This window comes from Formica exsecta, unplaced genomic scaffold, assembly GCF_003651465.1.
Source record: "Formica exsecta isolate Colony F162 unplaced genomic scaffold, ASM365146v1 scaffold572, whole genome shotgun sequence".
Lineage (NCBI taxonomy): Eukaryota > Metazoa > Arthropoda > Insecta > Hymenoptera > Formicidae > Formica > Formica exsecta.
The window spans coordinates 27,534-51,485 of record NW_021852978.1 but is presented as its reverse complement, the minus strand read 5'-3'; the positions used below and the strand labels follow the sequence as shown (position 1 = coordinate 51,485).

Genomic DNA, 23,952 nt, shown 5'->3' with positions numbered 1-23,952 from the left:
AACAATTGGAGTATTTAGAATCGTCGTGTTTCCCAGTTTATTACTAATAGTATTATGTGTTAAATATAAAAGCACAACAAACAATAAGAAGTACTCTTCACTACATTCTAGCTTCCTATGGTATATATGGTTTCGTGCATTAGTGCCCTACCTTGCAATAACGGATAATCATATCACGCTCTCAAAAAAAAAAAACAATCGTTATAGAATTATTTTCAGAGACAGTGAAAAACATGATAACATTAACTTAAATCTCTCGAACTTAAATAATTATATCTATTCACAACCTTATAAGAAAATCGCTCAATATATTTGTCCCCTTCTTACATGAACACGACGTAATTATTGTTAATATTTGTGTTGACAAATTGTTCGGGATTCGAGATTAAATATATTCATATTTATATATCTAGATATTACGCATATAATATATAGTTTTCAACATGAAAGCCGACAACTTCAAAACATAATTTTCTTCATAAATTCTTCGACATTTATGCTTGAAGACTTACTATCTCTACGTATACAATTTTCTAACATGATCTATATTATATACTCTGTCCGATGAGAGAATGACCTCGAGTCGGACGAAAACTCGTCTGTTTCGCGCAGGTTTCCACCCACGGAAGCCGTATCTACGTATACGGTATTGAGTACCTCGCTATGTTCTCCCCACTTTGCCTGTCTATGCGCAGACCGAGGTTATTCTCTCTCTGGACGGAGTATAGCTATCTAACATTTTTTCTTATTCAATATAGAACAGAGACGAGTACATTTGATGTCGCTCGTGAATAAAAACATTATAAATCGTCGAATCATAAAGAATTTCATGTTGCTGTAACATACATCTATTAACATCCCACACAGTATGCATATTCAAAAGATGTTCAGAGGACATTCCGAAAATGTCCTATCGCCTAAAGATATCTTTGGAATGTCTTCTAGACATCTTTTTGATATGTATGCTATGTGGAATGTATCACCATGTAATATCTTCCTATGCATATTGGTATAAGATTATTCTGTCAACGATTTGATCCCAAGAAGTAATTCGAGATTAGGCCTGAAACTTGTGTATTATATACTATAAAAATTCGGATCATTGCAATCGTTTGTTTCGGAATGTTTAATGCCACAAGATAAAAAAAGAATTGTTTGATTTTTTTGCTGTGATTTGTATCATCATGGGTATAGAACAGTTTGTACTTTCATACTCTGCCTAAGAGAAAAATTGTGTACCTCGAGGGTATGCTACACAATCAAAGTTATATCAAATTTACAAAGGATATGAAAGCTTCATCAAACATTTGTCCAATAGTATCTACAATTATTGCTATAAAGTAAAATACAAGATTTTCTCTAACGTTACCCTGAATAGATATATACATTGTTGAGCATGGTCCTTGGTAAATTATACAATACAATTCCGTCCAGACGAATCGATCATTAGACAAAAAAAAAAAAGCTTCAATGTATTGTCATATTTTTTCATTGTGTATATGCGTGTGTCATAATTCATAAGAATATAAAAAAATTATATACAGTAAAAGTTATACATTTAAATGTAAAGTTCTGTTTTCTGTTTCTATTTTCTGCAGTTTGCTTGCCCTAATTACTATCACTATTATGTGTCAAATAATGTGCGTGAAAAGAAAGCTCATGATAGATGCAGAGGAGGAGAATCACTATTGAATTATTTGGCGGAATATTTCGATGTGTTTAAAGAAACGCTGGATGAATGAAGCCGCCGCGATGGCGCTGGGCTAGCCGGAGCCGATGGAGATGGTCCAGTGGGCGTCGTCGGCTTGGAACCTCTTCTGCTTCGTCTCAAAGTCGAATACGGGCTAGTGCCTCGATTAACGTGCTCGTGTGCGTAAAGTAGCACTCCGATGTCCCGGTTACCCGCCTCGAGAGCGATCTTCAGGGCCGAACTGCCGTCAACGTCAACGATAGACGGATCGCAATCAGGATGCGCGAGGAGCAATCTCACGATGTCGGTGTGACCATGTTCTGCTGCGCACATCAAGGCAGTGCTACCATCTTCGTCCTGGATATTAACCGCCGCTCCAGCATCTAATAGCAACTGCGTCATATCTTTACGTCCGTGCGATACTGCTAGCATCAACGCAGTTTGTCCATGCTTATTAAAAATAACAAAAGTATTTGTAAGAATATTTGAGAAAACATATATAAAAATATTTGAAAATCTGGGCTCTTCTCACTAGATTATCTTCAAGCTTTTCCAGTGTGTTTCGAGTTTATATCGAGATTTGCTCAACAAGGTCTTAGTCAAATGCATGTGTACTCAACTAATATTTAAAGTCGATTTCATCAAAAACAAAGTCTCAGGGATAAGCTATAAAAATATGTAATAAAAAATGGGGAGTTTCATTTAAAAAAACATCGACCACATTGACCTCACCTTGAAAACACTACTTAAGGTCAAATATATATATATTTTATTTACAATTTTTCTTAATAGTAGTAAAATTTTCCTTAATAGTAGTAGAATTTTTCTTACCAATTTTGCACGAATGTTGACATCAGCAAGTTGGAACAATCTATTTGCCACAGAACGATGTGTGGAATTCCTGACTTCTGCCAAAGCAGCCAACATCACAGCTGTATAACCAGCCACATTTGCCTTGTTGATGTCGCAGACCTTTGAGTCTAATAGTATAGATACTACGTCGAAATTGCCATGAGAAACTGCATAATGCATTGCCGTGTTACCGCTGGTATCTGTCATGTTGACAATGTATTCCAGCAGAGTACTGGAGCACTCTTCGAATCGGTCCAAATAATCCTCGACGTCTAATGGATTTGCGCTAGATGTACTGGATATCTTGAACCATTCTTGTTGTATGATATTAGTAGCGTTTTTAAGCTGATGAGAAATGTTTCTACTGGGCGATTTTTTGATACTGTCATTGAGCACTTTCATGGCAGCTTGCATCTCTTTTGAGGGCTCAACTTTCTTCCTAGGTTTATCTTGGATTGGTTGAAATAAAGTCGATTCCAGTAGCTCGGGCTTCTCCTCATTATCCGCCTCCTTTTCCATACTACACATCTCTTCTGATGCAATTTTTTCATGTTTGTTTTTCTCAGTTTGTAATTGCTGAATGCTAGAAAAATTTAAAAAAGACATTCTTTTATATCTATTTAAAAAAAAAGATGACACACACAAGTTATATTTATTTGATCATATAAACATTTTTTTTTTTTAATTTTTTTTGATAATCTTTTAAAACTTTTTATGTAAAAAAAATTGCTACATTTTAATTATTACTATAATGTATTAATTATTGCTATAATTCAATAATTGATATAATTAAAAGAATGTTGAAAATTAAATTAAAAACCTTATAGTTATAAAAATTATAAAGCAATACATGTAAATTATATAGTAATTAAAGCTAGTAATGTCAATATAACATCGCGAGATATTAAAAACTCAACATAGTGCTAGTCATGTCAGATTAACGATAAAAACATTAACAGCTATAAATAAAGATTAGACTACAGCGGGGAAATATATTACCCTTTCGCGGCCGGATATGATAGAATATCAGCGGCTTCGAGATCACTAAATAAAGGAAGTGTGTTGCACTGTGGCGGCGGCTGTTGCAGCATCGATCTGTCGAGATCGAGGATGTGCTCACTTGTTCAACATAGCAAGATCGTCAATGCAACGTGAGACGCGCACCGATGCAATATTTACACCGTGAGAGAACTCGATGACGCACACAGCACGCGCACGAGCACGAGCACGGACTAAAAAAAGGACAACAAACCGCCCGTCCAATGCGCTCGACCGGCACGAAATACTACGTCACACGCGGTTCTACCATTCGCAACTCTTGCCGCCCCTTTTACCAAGAAACAATCCTTAGGCCGACTTGAGTCTCTATAAATTAGCTAATCAATGCGCTTAAAAAATTTGTCGTACGACAAATGTAATATCGGCCTTACAGCAATCTTCGACCGCGGAAATAACAGATGGCGTGGACCGTAATCGAGCGGGAAGAGTGAATCGGGATTTCAAAATGATATCTTATTTCTTTACAACTTTGAGGTTTTAAAAGGGAGTTTAAAAAATGATTTGTATATGTAATATATAATTCGGAGAATAAAGATAATTTATAAATGTAAGTTCATGTATAAGCAATCCCAAAGTATGATTTTCTGCAAATAGATAGTTTCCCCTTATATGAACTAACGCGATACGATATAGCAAATTAATTAATTTACTTATTTTGTATAATTAAATATTTTTTAGGATAATATAATATATATATAATTTAAATATACGTATTTAAGGACTTTTATTTTTATCAGATTGAAAATAATTTCGTGATAAACATGTTAAATTCTTAATTTTTCACAAAGGTGTAAAAAAAATTAATAATCATAAATTACTAACCGATTGCTACTGTCGTATTGCTCCTTGTTATCCGCATCATATCTTATCATGCCAATGGCCGATATCTTCGTGTACGTATCCTGACGCCTGAACTGCTTCCTGTGATCACCGGAGGTGTTCAAGGAAATATGAGACGGTCTCGGAATCCTGGATATCATATTGCTATTCTGATGATTTAGGCTGTTCTCTGCATTGTTCGCGATCTGCTTCGCTAGACTCTTGATCGTCTCCTTGCAATTGTCGCAATAGTTAGCCGTGCAAGAGATCGAGATATGCGGCCTGACGGAGTCACCAACCGATACATCAACGAACTTCTTCTTCATTGTTGAGGTGCCGAAATCTCGGCATTTTGGCGTGAGGCCGAAAGTGTCAGTGCCTCGAGTGATAGTTTTCACCAAGTCGTCCACCGTCACCGCCACCGATTTGTTGGCTCTTGTCCTAAACCTCGTATCGCCGTAGTTGAACGAGCGACTTCTCGAGCTCATCGAGTTTAGCGACACCGGTGGCTGTGCCGCCACCGGATCGGGTCCGACACACACATTCTTGGTGGAGGGATCAAGCTTGACTTCTACTCCAATCTCCGTCACCGACGGTTTAGCGGTTATGCTCACATGCGAACGCATCTTGAATAATTCGGCTACTTGGACCGCATAATCTCGCTTTTCAAGTTTGAATGTTTCCAGAATGCATTGAACACTCTTGGAAGAAGTGTTTTTCACCAAGTTACTCCTGTAACTCCTCAAAGCGTTCTCCACAAGCAGTGTGGTATCCTCGCTCGTCAAGATATCTTTCATACTCAAGCTCGTCGTTGTACTGCAAGAACGCATCCTCATTTCTTTCTTCGCTTCCGGCGGAATGTCTTCGATCAAGAAATGACTACATTGGAGAATTCTGGGTCTTTTCTCTGTGTTGATGCCAAAGTTACGCATTTTCTTCTCGCTTTTGCGGTTGATTGAATCGTTCTGGTTAAATGGTATCGATTCTATATGAAGAGGAGCCCTCATTAGATGCCTTTTCCGCACTTCCGGCAGAATCTCTTCCAACATCAATTGACTACGAGCCAGATTGGACTTCCAACTACGGTGCTGGGAGTTGCAAAAATTCGTGAAACTCACTGGCGATTCGTCCTCCAGCACGGTGCTTTCATCTTGAATTTCAGGCATGATCTCCTCGATTCGTAGTTGGCTTTTCTGCAAAGACGGTTTGATTGGCGTGCTCGTTATCATGCCGACGTCTCTCGTTCGAACCTGTTTGCAATAAGAAAGTATTGTGCGCAATTAGTTATTAACTCGAAATGGAAAGCTATGTGTTTGATTCTCTATTCTTGACTAAAGGTTTGGGAAACGAGTCATAAGTTTTGAACCTGAGCGCATTGTCATTTCCATTTAAGTAGGCTACTGAGTCGTTAATAACATTAATGATTTTTGTCAAGTATAGTTAGAAGTCTTTATTAATTTATAAAAGAGATTTAGTTAAAGATGACCAATTGCTTCTATCGCGTTACTTGTGTATAAAATAAAATAATTATTTTTTATAGAACCATCAATAAGAAATTAGAAATATTAATATAATTTTATTTAACAAAGGAGTAAATTACATAAATAATTAAAAGATGAAAATTTAAAAACAATTAACCTACTAAAATTAATATATACATTAACCTAATTCGGTCAAAAATTCTTGAAAAAGATTTTTCCAAAAATTAGTATTAACTGATATATATCAGTTATTACATACATTGCACAAGATAATATGATATTATATTCTTATTGTATATATACCGTTAATAGTTTAAAATATTATAAATCGTTGCAGATTACCGAGCAGATTATATTGCAGATGATGTATCTGGGAAGTTTCAGAAAGAAACGCAACATGGTACTGAACAGAGGAAACATATCGTAGCTAATATTTTTATATTCTTCAATCTCAAAGCAGCTTTTTATGAATATTTTCGCGAGTATGTATGTACATACGCGCGCAGGCGCACGTAAAAATCGCTCGGCGACGAAGTGAAAAAACAACACGCGAGACGACAGGAATACACGTCAAAAATGCGTATCACCCTTTAAATCTCGATTTTCACTTCTAATTAAAGAGAAGCAACTGCAATTTACTTTGAGACGAACATAAATCGATAATCACCGAGAGATTCTTAATTAAGAAAAAAAACGAAAATTACATATGCCCTCCAACACAAAAATCCAAAAGACTAAGAAATATTCAAAAAATATTCACAATCTTAACAATATTAATAAATTTAAATTTTAAATTGATTAATTTTTTATTTTATTTTTTTATTCTGTTTTATTTTATCTATTTTAATTATTTTATTTTATTTATTTTATATTTCAATTATACATTAATTTATTAAATTAATCAACGTGACTAATATTTTTAAGGAATATGTAAACCATCTAACTTCTGAATTTGTATTTTGTACATATATATTGTATATAGCTTTAATAGATTAACGATTTGCAGGATGATTAGCAAATATATGCATTCGTGTACCTGTTGATGTGACACCCCGATGTCTCTTGTCATCACGCCACACATAGTTCCCATGTCCCTGGTATATATGATTCCAGTGTTCTTCAAGTTTCGCAGAGCGGTGGTGTGCTGTTCCGAGAACGACTGGCTACGATGCCTATGCAGGGTGTCGTTGCAAGAATTTGTTTTACTCAATTCATTTACTTGTCGCAAGAGATTACGCTTCTCTTCTTTCAATACCGAGACTTGCACCTGCGAGAGAAAAGAGAATAGATCACATGTGCATGCATGGGGTTAGATAAGCTTAGCAATAGCGTATAAGCTTTTACTGAAACTGATAAAACAGCGAGCGTGAGAAAGTATTATTCTTAATATTGTGCAGAATAATATAAAGATAGAAATGTTACATTATTTTTCGATAAATTGCAGAAATAAAATATTTGATATATCATTTTTAGGCATATTATTCTCAAGTTAGTTGTTTGCCAGTAAGTAAAATAAGAAACAAAATATTTTGTATATATTAAGTATACAAAAATATACAATAATTAAAAGAACACTAATATTTTTTAAATTACTAATCTTTTTAGAATACTAATCTTTTTTGGATAATCTTTTACATCGATCTACTTTCATTAGAATAATTGTGATGTGCAATTATAAATATAAGCTTATGTATAAATCTTTGCATTTCTTCGAAAATATATGAAAACAATTTCATTGTTTTGTATTGCATTAAGCGTGCAACGATATATCTTTATAATGGAAACAATAAGATTGCGATAAAGTAGTGAGAATATATCTTGTACTCCTTTTCCTGTTTCTCGCTAGAACGGAAGAGCTCGCTTGAGTGCAAATTACGTGTCGGGCGATGAACGAAAGAATAGGAGGGAGGAGAATATGAAATTAGTAAGAACTCACCTGCAACATGGGAATTGCCTTGACCTGTTCCTCCAGCTCTTTCATCCTTTCCAGAGACACCGCCATTTGTTCTCTGATATTCTGTGCAATGTATAAAAAAGTAGTTTATCATTACTATTATTTCTGTATTTTCAACTTTCACAAAAAATTGCACATTTCAATAAAAATTATTTACTTTTAATATCTTATTTATTTATAACAAAATTAAGATCTGCGTAAAATAAAAACTCTATTATTAATATTATTATTATTATTAACATTATAATATAAAATCTTTAATTAGTTGAATTAATTGAAGAGAATAGAAATAGAAATTTAATTCATATAATACAAGCGTTTTCAATGAAACGATGAAAAAATCAAATTATTACGCATAACTTTACGTCTGTACAGGTTTCAATTGCTCAAGTTTTAAACGTGTATTGTATATGCAGAATTTTTTTTTGTAACATGTTTCTCTTATTCGTACCTGAAGCGCACTAGTACTGAGGTTCGAGTTACCACTTCCGACGCTGGCGTTGTCGGAATCTGCCAACTGGGTCGCATTTTGCACCGATGCTGCCCCATTGATGCCATCTAGCGTAATAAAAATTATTTAACCTATCATGAAAAACTAATCACCAAATATTTTGCAAAAAGAATGTCGCTGGCGAAACGCAGTTGCGCTCAATATTAAAACATTCACTTTAATTGATTCATTCTACCCTACCGCCATCATTATTTTGAGATGAATCGTGTCCACGCGCAAAAAATATTCTTTTTTGAGAGAAGTCCAAAATTTTTGGGCTAAAAAAGATCGATATCTGGGCAACAATTGAGTCGTCGTGGACTTTTTCTACACAGAGTATCTGTTTCGGTAAATGCAGCAGTGCATTCTGTACATATTAGAGAGTATATCAGATTAGTTTTGACCATCACTTTATACGCTGGAATGTACAGGCGCCGTGTTTGTTATTTTTCTTGTGTTGGGGCAAAACCGAATACCTACACACTTCATATAATAAAGAAAGGAAAAACTGCCATTCTGACTTTGTCTCCCTACAAAAAGCAGTTGGAAATGGAGATTGCCACCCAGAAAAAAAAAACTATTAAAAAAAAGCTTTTTGAGATCCCTAAAGTTAAAAAATTAGATAAGAAAGTTCTGCAGCAATATAGAGCAAGAGGATATCTTTGTTTGTGATTTTCGTTTATAGAATACATTTTTGTATTGTATTTTGATTAAAATAAATCAAGATTTCGTAATTGCTCAGTGTTTTACATATTTTCAAATAAATACCCGATTTTATCGGCGGGACAAAACCGGATATTTTGACTTTTTCAAAAACTCCTATTATCCTTGGTAACTAATTTTTTTTTTTCAGCAACTAGTCATTTCCTCATAGTTCAACGTCCACTAAAAACTACTAATGGTCAGTAGAATTTTTTTTGCCCTTTGATTTTTTGTAGGAAGACAAATCCAGAAAAGTACTCGGTTTTACCCTATTTTCCCCTACTCTTGGAAAATCAAAATCTGAGATTTATTTATTATTGGAATTAGTCAAATAAAAGATTTTTGTGCGCGCGTATTCTTTCCCTCAAGAAATATTTAATTAGCTGATAATAATATCCTCTTTTTATAGTCTTTATAAGTTCCGTGAATAATCTTCTTTATCGTATCATTTCATCACAATAGACACAAAAAAATAGTTAAGTTTTTTTTTCATGTTATTAATGCATTCTTATGCAACACTCAATAACAGGCTATATTCACCTGTGTTCGAGATGCTTTTTCGATGCTTGCGCAACTGCATTACACAGCAGAGCGTTATCTCGAATAGAACAATGAAGAAATGAGACAAATATCGCGGCGAATTCCTTCAACAAGGTCGTGACATGTCTCATTTCGATCGCTACAATGCAAAAGTTTAGCACGAAAATCATGCTATAATCTTAATTTTAATAATACACGTATATCTTGCGATAAATTTTTTTTTAATAAGACGACAATATATTAGATTGAACGGAAAGTTCGTACCAAACTTTTTTTCCGAACTGTTTTTTGCAAACAGATGAAAACCGAAAAAACGGCACGAACTTTCCGTTCAACCCAATAGTTGTGAAGTTAATGATAAAAAAGCAGATTAAACTTCAAAGAAAAAACAAATGCTAACAAAATTATATTCTTTCATCCCATTAATTTTGAGCGGATTTTTACTTTAATAGAATTTTAATTTTGAACTTATTGTTAGTATTATATGCAAAAATATTAAAAAATGGAAAGTTTGCGATAAATTCCCCTGACACTTACTGAGAAAAAAATTACTTCTAAATTGATCAGAAAAACTTATCATTAGAATCAAGGTCATGAGGTTACTGGACCTCATATATACATTGTCATTAATGTTAAAACGCTCGAACCACACGCTACGCACGCTGAATATGTGGATTAGGCGAAATAAAAAGATTAAATGTCGATCTCCAGTACTATGAAAGTTTCACAGAAAAAAATGTGTTGCCAATCATGTGTCAATCACGAGACTACAATAAATTCATTATGAGGAAGAGAATTCGTTATGATAGAGAGAAAGAAATTAATAAAGTGACCATCCGTCTCTCTATTCCACGTGCTTAAAGTTACATATTCGTTTGTCAATTTCTATCATAATAAATAATAAATCAAAATAAAAGTTTATTTGAAAACCTGAAAAATTAAGTTCTCAAAAGAAGTAATCTATGACGACAAATTGTTTCTTTATTTTTATCCAAAAATATTTTATTTTGACCAAATGAAGTCACAAATATAAAAAAGAACAAACGTGAATAATAGAAGATATATAAATGATGCAATTTGTTCTGTCATAGTTATAGAATATTTTGACAAATCGAATTTTTTATCGTCGCGATAACGCGGTGGCAAGAGAAATAAAAATTTCCATTCCACTGACACTCCGATTTCGCAGCGTCCCTGGCACTTCCATTTTTTGTTCGTTCACGTTTCAGGCAGATGCACTTGTCGAACACGGAAAAAGGCATCGCGCGTTCCTCGCGTAACAACGTGATCGGATATAAACGTATAAAGAAAAAAAAAAAAGAAAGAGAGATAGACCGATCTCCGAGGTCGTTCGAAGCGGCTGCGGGGATATCACTCATTTGATAATGGATTCTCTTAACTTGTTTGGATTTAGATAAAGTATCTGTTAATTACTTATGTCGCCGCTAGTGACGCTAATCGAAACGATAAACAATAGCGAATATCGCCTCACCCCGGCGAATTTGCGATTGATCATCGCAAATTGCATAAAAAAATGTATAACGAAAAAAACCGTGATGCAATCGACGAGAACAGTTTTTTCATCTCTTTCGAAAATTAACGAGAGGAAAACGTTGACATTGAAGATCGACGAGTAAATGTTGTAAAATAAAAATGAAAAATTTTGCAAGAGCGAAAGATTATATATTTTCGTCTACTTCTAAAATAAACTCACGATATTTCCGCTTCGTCTTCATCTTGCAGAAAGGAATCCTCTTCATGATGAAATTCTTTACTCCCATTTTCACTGTTTATCGATTTTTAACTGTCCTGTGGATCGATTATATTCGCTCGCGCGTTTTTTTCAGAAGGGATATAATTTTCATATCAAAGCGCTTGCGTTAACTCGTTACTTTCGTGCATCCAGTTGAAGTTGTCGATTACTATTGCACCTTAGCCATTTACTAACTTCACATTGTCGCATATTTGCATGCTGGCTTTTACATCAAATTCTCTCTTTTATGTCTAATCATCGGTTGATAACATGATAATATATTCTGCGAGAAAATAAATTAAAATTAGCTATTAATATTTTTTTATTGTTTAATGCCTTTACAATATATGTGCAGATCTGTTACAATCAAATGCTCGATTATTTTTGGGGGGGCAAAATAAAATTTATTCCTTATAGCCAATGTGTAAATCATCGTATTTCTTTGTTTAGTAATTTTAAATTGCTCTGCAAATATGTATTACGTTCGATTACTCGATTCTTTATAAAATAGAAAACAATTCTCATGTAGAATTTCAAGCTAATGTTTTGCGAGCATCGAATTCAAATCATCAGCTATAATACCGGTGATTTCATTCGTGAACACAGTATCACGGATCTATGATTTGGCAATTGGAACACCGATCATCGATGTCTCGCAATTTTGCCTGATTTCCCGCGATGACAAGGCCGATTGAAGCGTTGAAGTGGGTTTCATCATTTTTGCCGAGAAAAAATACATTACACCGAAGGTGTACGTATAACTTCGAGATCAGTACGATTCTTATATATTCCTGATCTTTATATTTCGGCGGATTGACTTGTCCGGAATTGGCTCGAAAGCGATTAGAATAATCACATCGTGCTTCATAGAAAGATATATAGATAAATTCGTTTTCGGCCTGATATATGTACTCGTGATAGCCCGGTTCTCACCGCGTGACGACAGTTTGCGTTTGACTGCTGGTGATGCCGCCGAGGCACAACGAACGCTCCGGCTGTTCGCGTTAAAGGTGAACGTGGGGGAGGGAAGAGAGTCTCTCTCTCTTCCTTTTCGCGCCGGCCTTTTCTTTGTTCGATTCTGCGCCAATTTGCTAATTGCAGGAAAAAAATAACACTCGTATCTTGCGCAGCATCCGGACTCTTGTTTGCCCGCGAGAATAATCTAAATAAAAATGTTTCACACCGCTCTTTTTATTGGGAGATATCTTTATCAAATGATCTGAGAGAGAGAGAAAGAGAGAAAGAGAGAGAGAGAGAGAGAGGGGGGGAAGAGAGATCCTTTAAGAGATCAATCTTGAACGAAATAGCAATCAATTGACTAATGTTAAATCAATTTCATACTTAGAATTACAAATAATCTGAGGGAAGTTAAATTCTTAAACCAAATCATTTTTTTTTACATTTGAAATATACAGAAGAAAAAAGATGACACCAATTAAATTTTTGATGAAATCGATTTTAATTAATAGAGAAATATGTTTGTAAATTTTGCCCTAGTGATCTTACTTTGGTCACACTGTATAAATATTTGTGTTGCTGTATAATTTTGCAGATTTTTATTTACGGTTAAATTATTTTGACTGAAAAATTTCGCACTTTCGTATTTCACGAGAGAAGACGAGATTTAATTATGTTTATTCTGCTTGAAAGAAAGTTTCGGCAGAGGGGAAACGCGTAGAGTAATAGTTAATAATGCATAGGGAATTATAATGACGTACCTACCCGAAAGGATCTAATTCTGTATCTATATATCTTTTACATATGCTTGTATGCATCATTAATTAATATTGCTTGCTTGCAATTATAGAACAACAGATATTTAACCAGCGCTAAAAATTAATTGGTAAATCGTTTCTTTAATAAAGACACACTAATATTATAAAGATGTAAATATATATGTGTGTGTGTGCGCGTGCGTGCGTGCGTGCGTGCGCGTGTGTGCGTGTATTTACATCTTTATAATATTAATGTGTCTTTATTAAAGAAACATCTATATATATATATATATAATACAGATAGTTTTTGAAAGCTATCTGTATTAACAAACAGAGAAGTATGCATAATTTTTTTATTAGAGATACGCAAAACACCGTGTAATTACAAAATCTAGATTTATTTTAATCAAAATACAATATAAAGATGTATTCTATTGACAAAAATCACAAATAAAGATATCCTCTTGTTCGACATTGCTGTAGGCAATCGACTTCTTTATTTAACTTTTTAACTTTAAGGATCTCAAAAAGCTTTTTTTAATGGTTTCTTTTTTTGAGTGTTAGTTTTCGTTTCGAACTGCTTTTTGTAAGGAAACAAAGTCAGGATAACAGTTTTTCCTCTTTTCATTACATGAGATGTGTAAGTACCCGGTTTTGCCCCAACACAAGGAAAAAAACAAATACGGCGGTTGTATATTCCGGCGTACAAAGTGTCAATCAAAACTAATATGATATACTCTCTAATCTCTAATATACAGAATGCAATGCTGCACTTACCGAAACAGATGCTCTATATAGAAAAAGTGCACGACGACTCGATTCTTGCTTCGATATCGATCTTTTTGGGGTTAAAAACTTTGAACTTCTATTAAAAAAGAAATATCGTGTGCACAGGGGCACGGTTTGTTTTAAAATAATGATGGCGCCAATCTACAACTAATAACACAAGTTAGCCATAGATAGCAGCATTTATTACGAAAAAACAGGGGTACCCGGTTTGACCCGCCTACCCGGTTTGACCCAACTTTCCCCTATATATATTGGGTAAACTTTTATAAAATACAATTATATGCGTATTAGCAAAATTAATATTACCTCTTATTGCAATCATATAATAATAACTAATATTCATTAAATATCGATCATCTGACGGACATAATTTGAATGAAGTATGTACACGTACATATGTGCAATTACTTTGATTAAATAGCGTTTTTATAACGGAAAGTTGGCAAATAATCGAGTATAAATCGCCATTCACTGATAATTAATTAGGCTATTATAAATACGAACACTTACGCATCTTAACTCAATTCTAAACGTGACAAATCATAATTATTCATGATTTACGTTATGACGTACAATGTAATAATAGCACGAAAAAAAGTCTGTACTTATATTTATTTATACCGCGGAACGTCTTTTCTGCGATTACGCAGTCATCGGATTTATGCCGCTGTTGCAACGGTTTTGCGATCTTATTTTCATTCGTTCCCGATACACATGGAAATAGTGGCGCGCGTGTTTAGCTCAACAGATGCAGGCAACCATATGTGACCATCTTGCCCGGGCAAGGTTGCATCGAAATGGCTAAGAACAGTGACGGTGAAGTCACACTATGCGATTAATCGACCTAGACTAACATGATATATGCAAGAATTGCGGAGTTACGGAATTTTAATGTAATCCAGTTTTAATGTAATTAAAACTCCGTAAGAATTATTGCGAGCAACCGCGGTTATTTTGAGAAAAGCGAATTAAAACTTTGGCATTTGGTCTTTCATTTCGGTATATAACATTGGCTAACATCTACAAGGATATATGTATGTATTATTATAATATACACACACAATAATATAAACTCAAAATACACATATGCTACTATTATCTTAATCAAACGATGGCGGTTGGAAATTACTCTGGAATTTCGCATGCAATGAAATTTTTGTTGCATGAATACGATATGGAAATGCGTCTTATCTTGTTTTTAAATGTGATATATTTTTCTTGCACCAATTGATTCCTCTCATTATCTTGTGCATAAAAATATTAAGGTAAGATAATAAAAACATGAATATTTTGATAGTTTATGTAAAATTATATCAAATTAAAGTATACAATATCTCGTAAATTATTCAATTTTTGGCCATCCCATCCTTATAATTTTTTACGTCGGATATTGTGAGGAATCCATTTATGTAAACAAATTAAGGTAGTCCCATTAAAAAAAATGAAATTTTTTTAGTTTGTAGTGTGAAACCAACGCTCAAGGTTACTCAAAGCCACCATAGTATATATACTACTTGTTCTAAAATTTTAATAATGGGTGCTTTTGCTATCTCTCATCGTTTTCAAAAAAAATTAAGATGAATTTTTTGTTAGACTCATCTTGTACATACATATATATATATATATATGTATGTACAAGATGAGTCTAACAAAAAATTCATCTTAATTTTTTTTGAAAACGATGAGAGATAGCAAAAGCACCCATTATTAAAATTTTAGAACAAGTAGTATATATACTATGGTGGCTTTGAGTAACCTTGAGCGTTGGTTTCACACTACAAACTAAAAAAATTTCATTTTTTTTAATGGGACTACCTTAATTTGTTTACATAAATGGATTCCTCACAATATCCGACGTAAAAAATTATAAGGATGGGATGGCCAAAAATTGAATAATTTACGAGATATTGTATACTTTAATTTGATATAATTTTACATAAACTATCAAAATATTCATGTTTTTATTATCTTACCTTAATATTTTTATGCACAAGATAATGAGAGGAATCAATTGGTGCAAGAAAAATATATCACATTTAAAAACAAGATAAGACGCATTTCCATATCGTATTCATGCAACACAAATTTCATTGCATGCGAAATTCCAGAGTAATTTCCAACCGCCATCGTTTGATTAAGATAATAGTAGCATATGTGTATTTTGAGTTTATATTAAGAGAAAAAATGTTTTGAAATATAAACATTTTTTTTATTATAATTTAAATATTAATAAATCTTTTTATTTAAAAACATTTTAGAAAAAATTTTATTTCCTGGAAAATAAAATTTTAAAGAAAACATTTTTTTTATATACAGAATAGATGTTTTTATATATGGAAATTTTTATATATAAACTTGTTATTTCATATTTTCATATATGTGTGTATATATGCTTTTGTAAAATTTTTATATGCGAAATGACAATTTTATATATAAAAATTCTATATATAAACCTATATATTTTGTACAAGGTCAAACCAATGATACCATCTTATGTTCCCCTCAAAACCATACAATTTTTGTTCAAAACGTTTTTCTCTAAAATTCTTAGTCTTTGAAAGAAAAAGGGTGTACGTGTGGTCTAGGACACTCTGTATATCTTGGATATGCATCTCTCTTTCTCCTTACCACCCGCTCTCCCTCCCTTCTGCCCCCCTCTCTCTCTCACTCTCTCCCTCTCTCTCTCCCTCTCTCTCTCTCCCTACCTCCCTCTCACCCTCCCTCCCTCCCTCCCTTCCTCCTCTCTCTCTCTCTCTTGCTCTCCCTTTCTCTCGCCTTTCGAATTTGTATTATTTATTATTTATTGTTTTCTTTTATATAATCTTTTTTAACAATTAAAAAAATTTTCATTTTTATTTTGAAATATACAGAATTTTTCAGAAATAGGTAGCCAAACTTTAGGAGGATATTCTACTCGTACGGATAAAAAAAAGTCATATGAACGTGCATCCAGAAATACTTCGTTTCCAAATTATAAACATTTTTTATTTACAACGAACTTTGGTACGAACACTTCATTCAAGAAATTATTGATAATTTTCTTTTGCATTAATGCATATCTTGCATCGATGTCTCATGGATTGTTAAAAATCTTCAAATATTTCTGGAGTATTTTGTCACATAAAGCAACAATACGATTTTGGAGTACTTCCACAGTAGCAACAGAAGTATTGTATCATAAACGGAAGTCTTAAGATGTCCTCAACAATAAAAATCCAAGGGGTTTAAACCGGCAGAACGTGTAGTGAACGCAATTGATGAATAAAAAGACAATTTATAAGACGTCGATGCGAGAGAGGCATATTGTCTGTTGTAAATAAAAAATGTTTATGATTTGGACAAAAAACGTTTTTGGACCAACATTCATATGATTTTTTTTCATTCTTACAGTAAGTAGAATATGCTCTTAAAGTTTAGCCATCTATTTTTGAAACACATTCTATATCGTGCTATAGCAATTTTGGTTTATATACTTGCCTAATTTTTTTATCTGTATATCATTATAAACACACACACACACACGCGCGCACGCGCACATGCACACGCACACACACACATATTTAATAATCTTTTGCTTCCTCGTAGAGGAAGCTTTGTTTTCGTGACAAAACTTTTTTTTCAGTTTTTTATGCCAATGCGTTTAGAATGTTCCAAAATGTTGAAAAATATTTTTAAAAAAGTCTGTATGTATATATGTATGGATATATATACATATGTATGTATACATGTATGGAATGTACATTGTATAACCTCTAACTTCCGCAATTTTTGGGATATCTAAATAGGCTAAATTTTTTTTAATGAATAGAATATCATTAAAGAATGGTTGATATTGAATTTGGTGAGGATCGGTGAAAGGATTCAATTTTTATAAAATTTTGGATTTTTTGAGGAATGTTTATACACGCTATAACTTTTGCAAATTTTTAGATATCGGGTTAATTTTTTTTACGTAAATAGAGTATCATTAAAGGATAGTTGGTATTGAATTTGGTGAGAATCGGTGAAAGGGTTCATTTTTTATAAAATTTTGAATTTTTTGAGAAATGTGTACACGCTGTAACTTTCGCAAATTTTGAGATATCTTTCTCTATGAGGAAGCCAAAATTGAAAAACTCGCTTGCTTTAAGGAACTTAAGTTTTGGGAACGAAATAAAACGATGAGGAAGCAATGTGCAAGTTTCTAATTTGCACAATTTTCATCTTGTTTTAGTTATAGAAGTAATTTTTCTTTGATAGATATATGTATATATGTATATATTTATTTTAATCGATATTTTTAATATTATAATAGAAAAGATGATACAATAATAAGAAAAACATCAGTAAAAGTAAAACTGTTTTGATATCATTGAAATCATCATTAAAAAATCCTAATAATAATTCATTTTCAGAAAAGTGAAACGTGCATTAACGTAACATGAATGTAAAATTATCATTTATGAGTTTTTAAACAACAGAATAAGGTTTACAATAAAATATTTGAAACTAACTTTGATCTCTCGCCTCTCTTTCTCTCTCTCTCTCTCTCTCTCTCTCTCTCTCTCTCTCGTTGATAAGTTTAAAATTTTGGGGCACATATACAAAAATTTAAAAAATTAATAAATCAATTTGTAAATTTAAAAATACTAAAATAAGCGATAGAATTTATTTAGTCTTTTTGTTTAAATTTTACACTTTTCTACACGAACATTGTTATAACATATGTAATGCTAATCAAGAATTGATTAGTAAAAGAAGAAGATACAAGTCATTTCCGTTTTGCGACATATTTCTGTTGTTAGCAGTGTACTGCCGGTCACACGATAAGTCGAGAGACGAAAGTAAAAATGAGCTAGAGCTCGTCTTGCCGACACATGAGAGAAGAGATCTTCCTTTCGCGATGAAGAACTCTTTCGAAGCCGTGAGAAATGGATGCAATTGTCGTCTTGTGAAACACAATTGACCCGGATACAACAGTTTTGGTAAAAGAGTGAAATGCGTGCGAAATGATTGCCGCTTTTGATATAAGCGAGTGAGAGTGTAGCGGATAGCGACATAAAAGATTGTAATAACCACCTTATTTCTTAATCATTTGCAAACGCGAATCTGACTCACACACAACTGTAGGTAAACGACACTTCTTGCTATTGCATTCACTTCCAAAGGAAATTTTCTCTTTTTTAATGCATTTTTAATACATTTGTGCTATATCAATGTTCAAAATATTTGTTTTTAATGGTTTTTATATGTTATATCTGAGATAAAAATAGAATAAAATTTTGTTAAAAATTGTTAATAATTTTGTAATAATTAACAATATATTAATTATGTAGCAAACTATAGCATGATATTTGTTTTAGACTTTTACATAACTTTTCTTGCATTAAAATGTCAAATAAATGCAAAATTTAGAAATCATCGCACAAACCGCTACAGAATATTTGTTTTCTGGGATAAGATAAACTACCTTTTTAAGACATTTAAGAAAAATAACAGTAAAAGAGACAAATAATAAGTCTAAACAGACATCCGATAAAATTGATAAAAGTTCATGAATTAAAATGCTCGATAGTAATGATAGCGCAAATCCTTAAAGACAAACAATATGTTTAAAATAGTTATAAAGTCATGAATTTATAATATTCAATGAGTATTCCTTATTACATACTGATAATAAAAATTTCTTATATAAATTAATTAATAATAAATTAATTGTGAATGCGTTATTTATGCAAATGTGCGTGAATGCAAATTTATAAATAAAATAAAAACAAGAGAATATTGTGTATTCCAGTTCGCATCCCTTCGTTTCGTCGAGAGAGACTGCATCTTTCATAATCTTCCCATGAAATAATATAATTCGAGAAGAAAACACTCAATGATAAATATGTTTACTGTAATGTGCATCGCGAAAAATATAAAGTGCGGAAGAGATCATAAATGCAACGAACCGCTCGTTCATTGACCCTGCTTTTGCAATTAATTGTAGCCGCGAGATGCGCATTTTCGATCGACGAGGTGTTCTTCAATTATCACCTGTGTAGAAGATATAATATGCTCTCGGTATAATCAATTTCTAGTAAAGTCGATTTATATACGAGGTTTGTTTCCCTATAATAGTTTCAAGCAATCTGATTTCCACAGTGATTAGTTCGTAGGCGAGAACATCGTAAAAATAATACTGGTATCCATAACAAAGCGATTATATAATTAAATAATTAATATGTTACATGTACTATAATGACTTCAAAGCGACTGCTTTGAAGACGGAAAAGGTCGTTACTCTCCTTGTATTGCTTGCTTGCTATATAGCAGGTCATTGGGCCATGAAGGATCCCAAGATGGCCGCGAGCGGATTCAGCGCGAGGAAATCCAATGTGCGTGAAATTATTGGATCTCTTTTATTTATCCTATGTTCTCTTTTACTACGACCATTAATTTGTCGCGCAATTCAATTCCAGTATTTTTTACGAGAGACTCGCTGGAGCTCGACTTGTAACCGTTAATTCATAGATCGGACAAACTTTGTTCCTCAACAAAGTCGGTGATCTTAAAAGATCGGACACAGTAATTATTCGATCATAAAATCCTCAATAGTAGTACTCGCTAATCGGTTCAAAATTTTTTAACGAAAAACGTTGCAAACATCCAATCCATGACGCAATATTTTGATATATACATAGATAATCCCGTAATTTAAAACGTAATTAGAAAATGTTTATATTATTATTTCTATATACCTATTATATATTGTGGCGATCGTGGCGCAGAGAGTTGTGCATCTACTCTTTGTGCCCAAGGGCTTGGATTTAAATTCAAATCCAGCCAGAAATATATTGAATTTATTCGATCGCTATTTCTCGGAAACTAATGGCAAGAGACCCTTCTAATTTGGTTGTTTGGAACCGGTGTTAAATTATAAGCCTCATATATTTATGGGAAAACTAATAAAAGATACGTACCGCAGATATACGTAGAGTCACTACCCTCTGACAAGAGGTACGGATTAAAGACAGAAAGAGAGTTATATGTATAATTAAATAATATGATATCTCAAAACGTGGTATTTTTTGCTTTAATGGAGAATTTAGAGAGATACCTTACCGATCTCCACGAAAAATCGACGTTCAGAAGCCTTTGATAATTTAGAGGATCGTTCAAGAGTCGCTTCGAAGTCGCCTACGACGTCGCTGAGGTCCAAGACTGGCGAGGGACGCGAATCTGTCCGCTGCCTTGGCGGCGATGGATGATCCGATCTTGATAATGTAGTAATGTTATTCACAGTCGTGCATTCTTGTGGTATTTTCGTTAATTCGGCTTCTATACCCGCCAATGCTGGATTCACCTAAAAGAAAAAATAAGGGAAACCATCGGGGTGTATGTACTTGTTTGTCACGTTCGAATATGAATTATATCAGTGCGCTATGTCGAGCGATTTATCTCGGATCTTCACGGTTTTCTCGCTTTGTGACGAGCATATTCATCATTAAAGTCAGTAAATTCTAACGGTAAACAAGCGCAGAAACCAGACACGAGTTACGTAGAATAAACCGATACAATATTAAGAAATACTGCATTTTTTATTACAGAGATATGAAATTAAAAAGAATCTAAATATAATAAATTTATATTTATATTCAAGTATAATAAAATTTTTGTGTCTTTTACATTTTCCCCTCAAATAATTTCTATTTTTATTAACACTATAATATCTTCAAATAAAACTATCAGATTGATTTTAAATAAAAAAAATCTTGCTATCTCTACAATATTTTCTAAAGTACTCTGCACATTTTATATGCTTTGAAAAAATATCTTACATATCTTTGGATAAAAAATGCATGTGACATCTTAAATATTATTTTTTGCATGCATAATGCAGAAAACGTTGGGAAAATTGTATGATAATAATATATAATGGATTTCGCTATTCGTTAACATCGTACAATGGAGTTTTCAACCGTAAATAAAGGTACAGCTGATTAATTACCAGGCCTAGAAGAACCTCCATTGATTGACATTGTCTACGGCGTTCTCGTTTCCTGCGTCTCTCCGTGCTGAGCCTATCGCTGGCACTTCCGGCCGCGACGGCTTCGCAATAGCGCACGAAGTCCAGATCGATGTGATATCCATAAGGGCAACAGAGACACTTCGAGCCCGTCGAGATTTCCACTATAAAAACAAATATATGACATCTCAGAAAACTTCAATGCGCTATAAATATTTATCTGTGAGATAAGATGAGAGAGTATTTGTACTATTGAGGGAACTGATCAGATTATAGTCTCGCAACATAACCGCGGATTTAATTTCTGCGCGAGTTTATTCAAAAGACATTATATTTCTTTGAAATTTAAAATAATTATTTATTAATTCTTAATTATAAATTTATTTAAACTAATTATTTACGATTTATTACGATTTATTACGCATACTAAAGATGTATCGTTGATTGTACTATTTTATTTAATAATCGATTTTTCATACCCGAAAGATATTTATATCAAATCGATTATTTATTAATATTATTCAGAATTCTGGATTGCAAACGACGATTAAATTAATTAATTATACGATTCTCCCTCTGCATGTTTTAACCGTGTGTCAAGAAAGAAATTTTTGACATATAAGATCTATTGTTAGAAGCAAGTCAATCGGGCATTGTTCATCCTAATCGAACGTACGTTTGTTCGAGGTTGACGGCCGCGGTGAAATGTAAACCGAAATATGTTGTAACCATTGGCGACTATCCAGAGAGACATGGTAATAATAATCTCGCAAAGTTCGTTAACCGGATAAGTACGGAGATTCCAATTACAAATTAAACCACCCGTTTGTATGACGATATATGTAACAGTGACACCTAATGAACGCTGCCTCGATGCATCGTAGTCAATGTCTGAATTATATTCTATGTGTGTCTTGTACCCCTATTTACACGCATAGTTATAATCGGGAAAAATAATTTATATGAGATAACAGCGCAGTAAAATATAACATAAAAAACAAATAATTCTTTTATTATAAATTTGTTTAAAAATGTTTATTTAACAAAATACACCTGTAAAAAAAATGTGTGCAATAAAAAATTTAATTTTAATAAAGATCTTGATTTTTAATCACTCTATTTTTTATTTTACTTCGTGTCATTTTTACTGGAAAATTATATCGTGCCAAATCGTTGCGTTCTCGCGCTTACGATTCCCGATTTGACTGTACAATCAACAATTGCTTATTATATAGATACGTACATACTTTTATTAAAAGTAACTTACCGTTTCCATTAAAAACGCGGGTCGAGGGAACGACGGTTAGCGCCATAATTCCGGCTGATCGTCAGAGGCGCTCATAGAACTGCATTTTTATAATCCTGAAACTGCAAATATATAAAACTGTAAGTTAGCCGTCTAAATGTCACATTGTGCAGCATACATGTAAAGAGATTCACGCGTGCTTGTTTGCAAAAATGCACAAAGAGGAAGAAGAAAGTAATAAATTTTTTTAGAGAAAGTCGAGACAATTGGTTGCACATTCTAATTACATATAAGTGTTGCACAACCAACCTGATTTCTCGGAATAATCGCATAATTTTATTAATCTTCTACCTCTTCTGAGAATGGTCCCAATATAATCGGCGCCGCCTCGTCCGTGTTATTTAAATTGTACAAAAATTTTCTCGCAACAAAACGTTAATATAATCACTTGCGAAATATAGCAATTAGCATTCAGTTTACGGTGCCGCGAAATCATTCTTTCACAACACACGCGATTTGCAGTAGCGAATATGAAGGAATTAATTAGTCACGAAAATCTTTCCATTTCTCGCAAACTTTTTCGATACTTTCTATAATTCGTATACAGTCTCCGCACAATTAACTTGTTTAATTGCGCGACCATGTGTTCAACAGTCTTTCTTAACGAATTATTCGAAGATATTGCAAACAATTTTAATATTTTCACATACGAAATTGATTTAAATTCGGCATCGTAGATACATTTCTCTGTCTATTAATCAGAGTATCTATCCAAATCTTGTAAAAAAATTCCCTGATAATTCCCTGATCTTCCAGGTATTTTTATTTAAATTTCCAGGTAAAGAAAATGTTTTAAAGATTTTTTGGTGCAA

At 33.1% G+C, this 23,952-nt stretch overlaps 1 protein-coding gene across 3 annotated transcripts; it reads right to left on the bottom strand.

Moving 5' to 3' along the window:
* Positions 1 to 11: 11 nt before the first annotated feature.
* Positions 12 to 23,213, bottom strand: LOC115242152 (KN motif and ankyrin repeat domain-containing protein 2-like). 3 transcript variants are annotated; one of them, XM_029818237.1, is made up of 9 exons: positions 23,102 to 23,213; positions 21,817 to 21,998; positions 20,931 to 21,171; positions 8,307 to 8,413; positions 7,838 to 7,918; positions 6,938 to 7,168; positions 4,424 to 5,670; positions 2,522 to 3,125; positions 12 to 2,140 (listed from the first exon to the last, which is right to left on the bottom strand). In XM_029818237.1, exons 1-9 carry the CDS (start codon positions 23,145 to 23,147, stop codon positions 1,694 to 1,696), a joined length of 3,186 nt encoding a protein of 1,061 aa, XP_029674097.1. In that variant the 5' UTR covers positions 23,148 to 23,213; the 3' UTR covers positions 12 to 1,693. The 3 variants fall into 3 exon arrangements, with proteins under 3 accessions (XP_029674097.1, XP_029674100.1, XP_029674098.1); XM_029818240.1 differs by lacking the exons at positions 20,931 to 21,171; positions 21,817 to 21,998; positions 23,102 to 23,213 and adding exons at positions 11,302 to 11,623; positions 11,923 to 12,433; XM_029818238.1 differs by lacking the exons at positions 20,931 to 21,171; positions 21,817 to 21,998; positions 23,102 to 23,213 and adding an exon at positions 10,762 to 10,864.
* Positions 23,214 to 23,952: the final 739 nt, after the last annotated feature.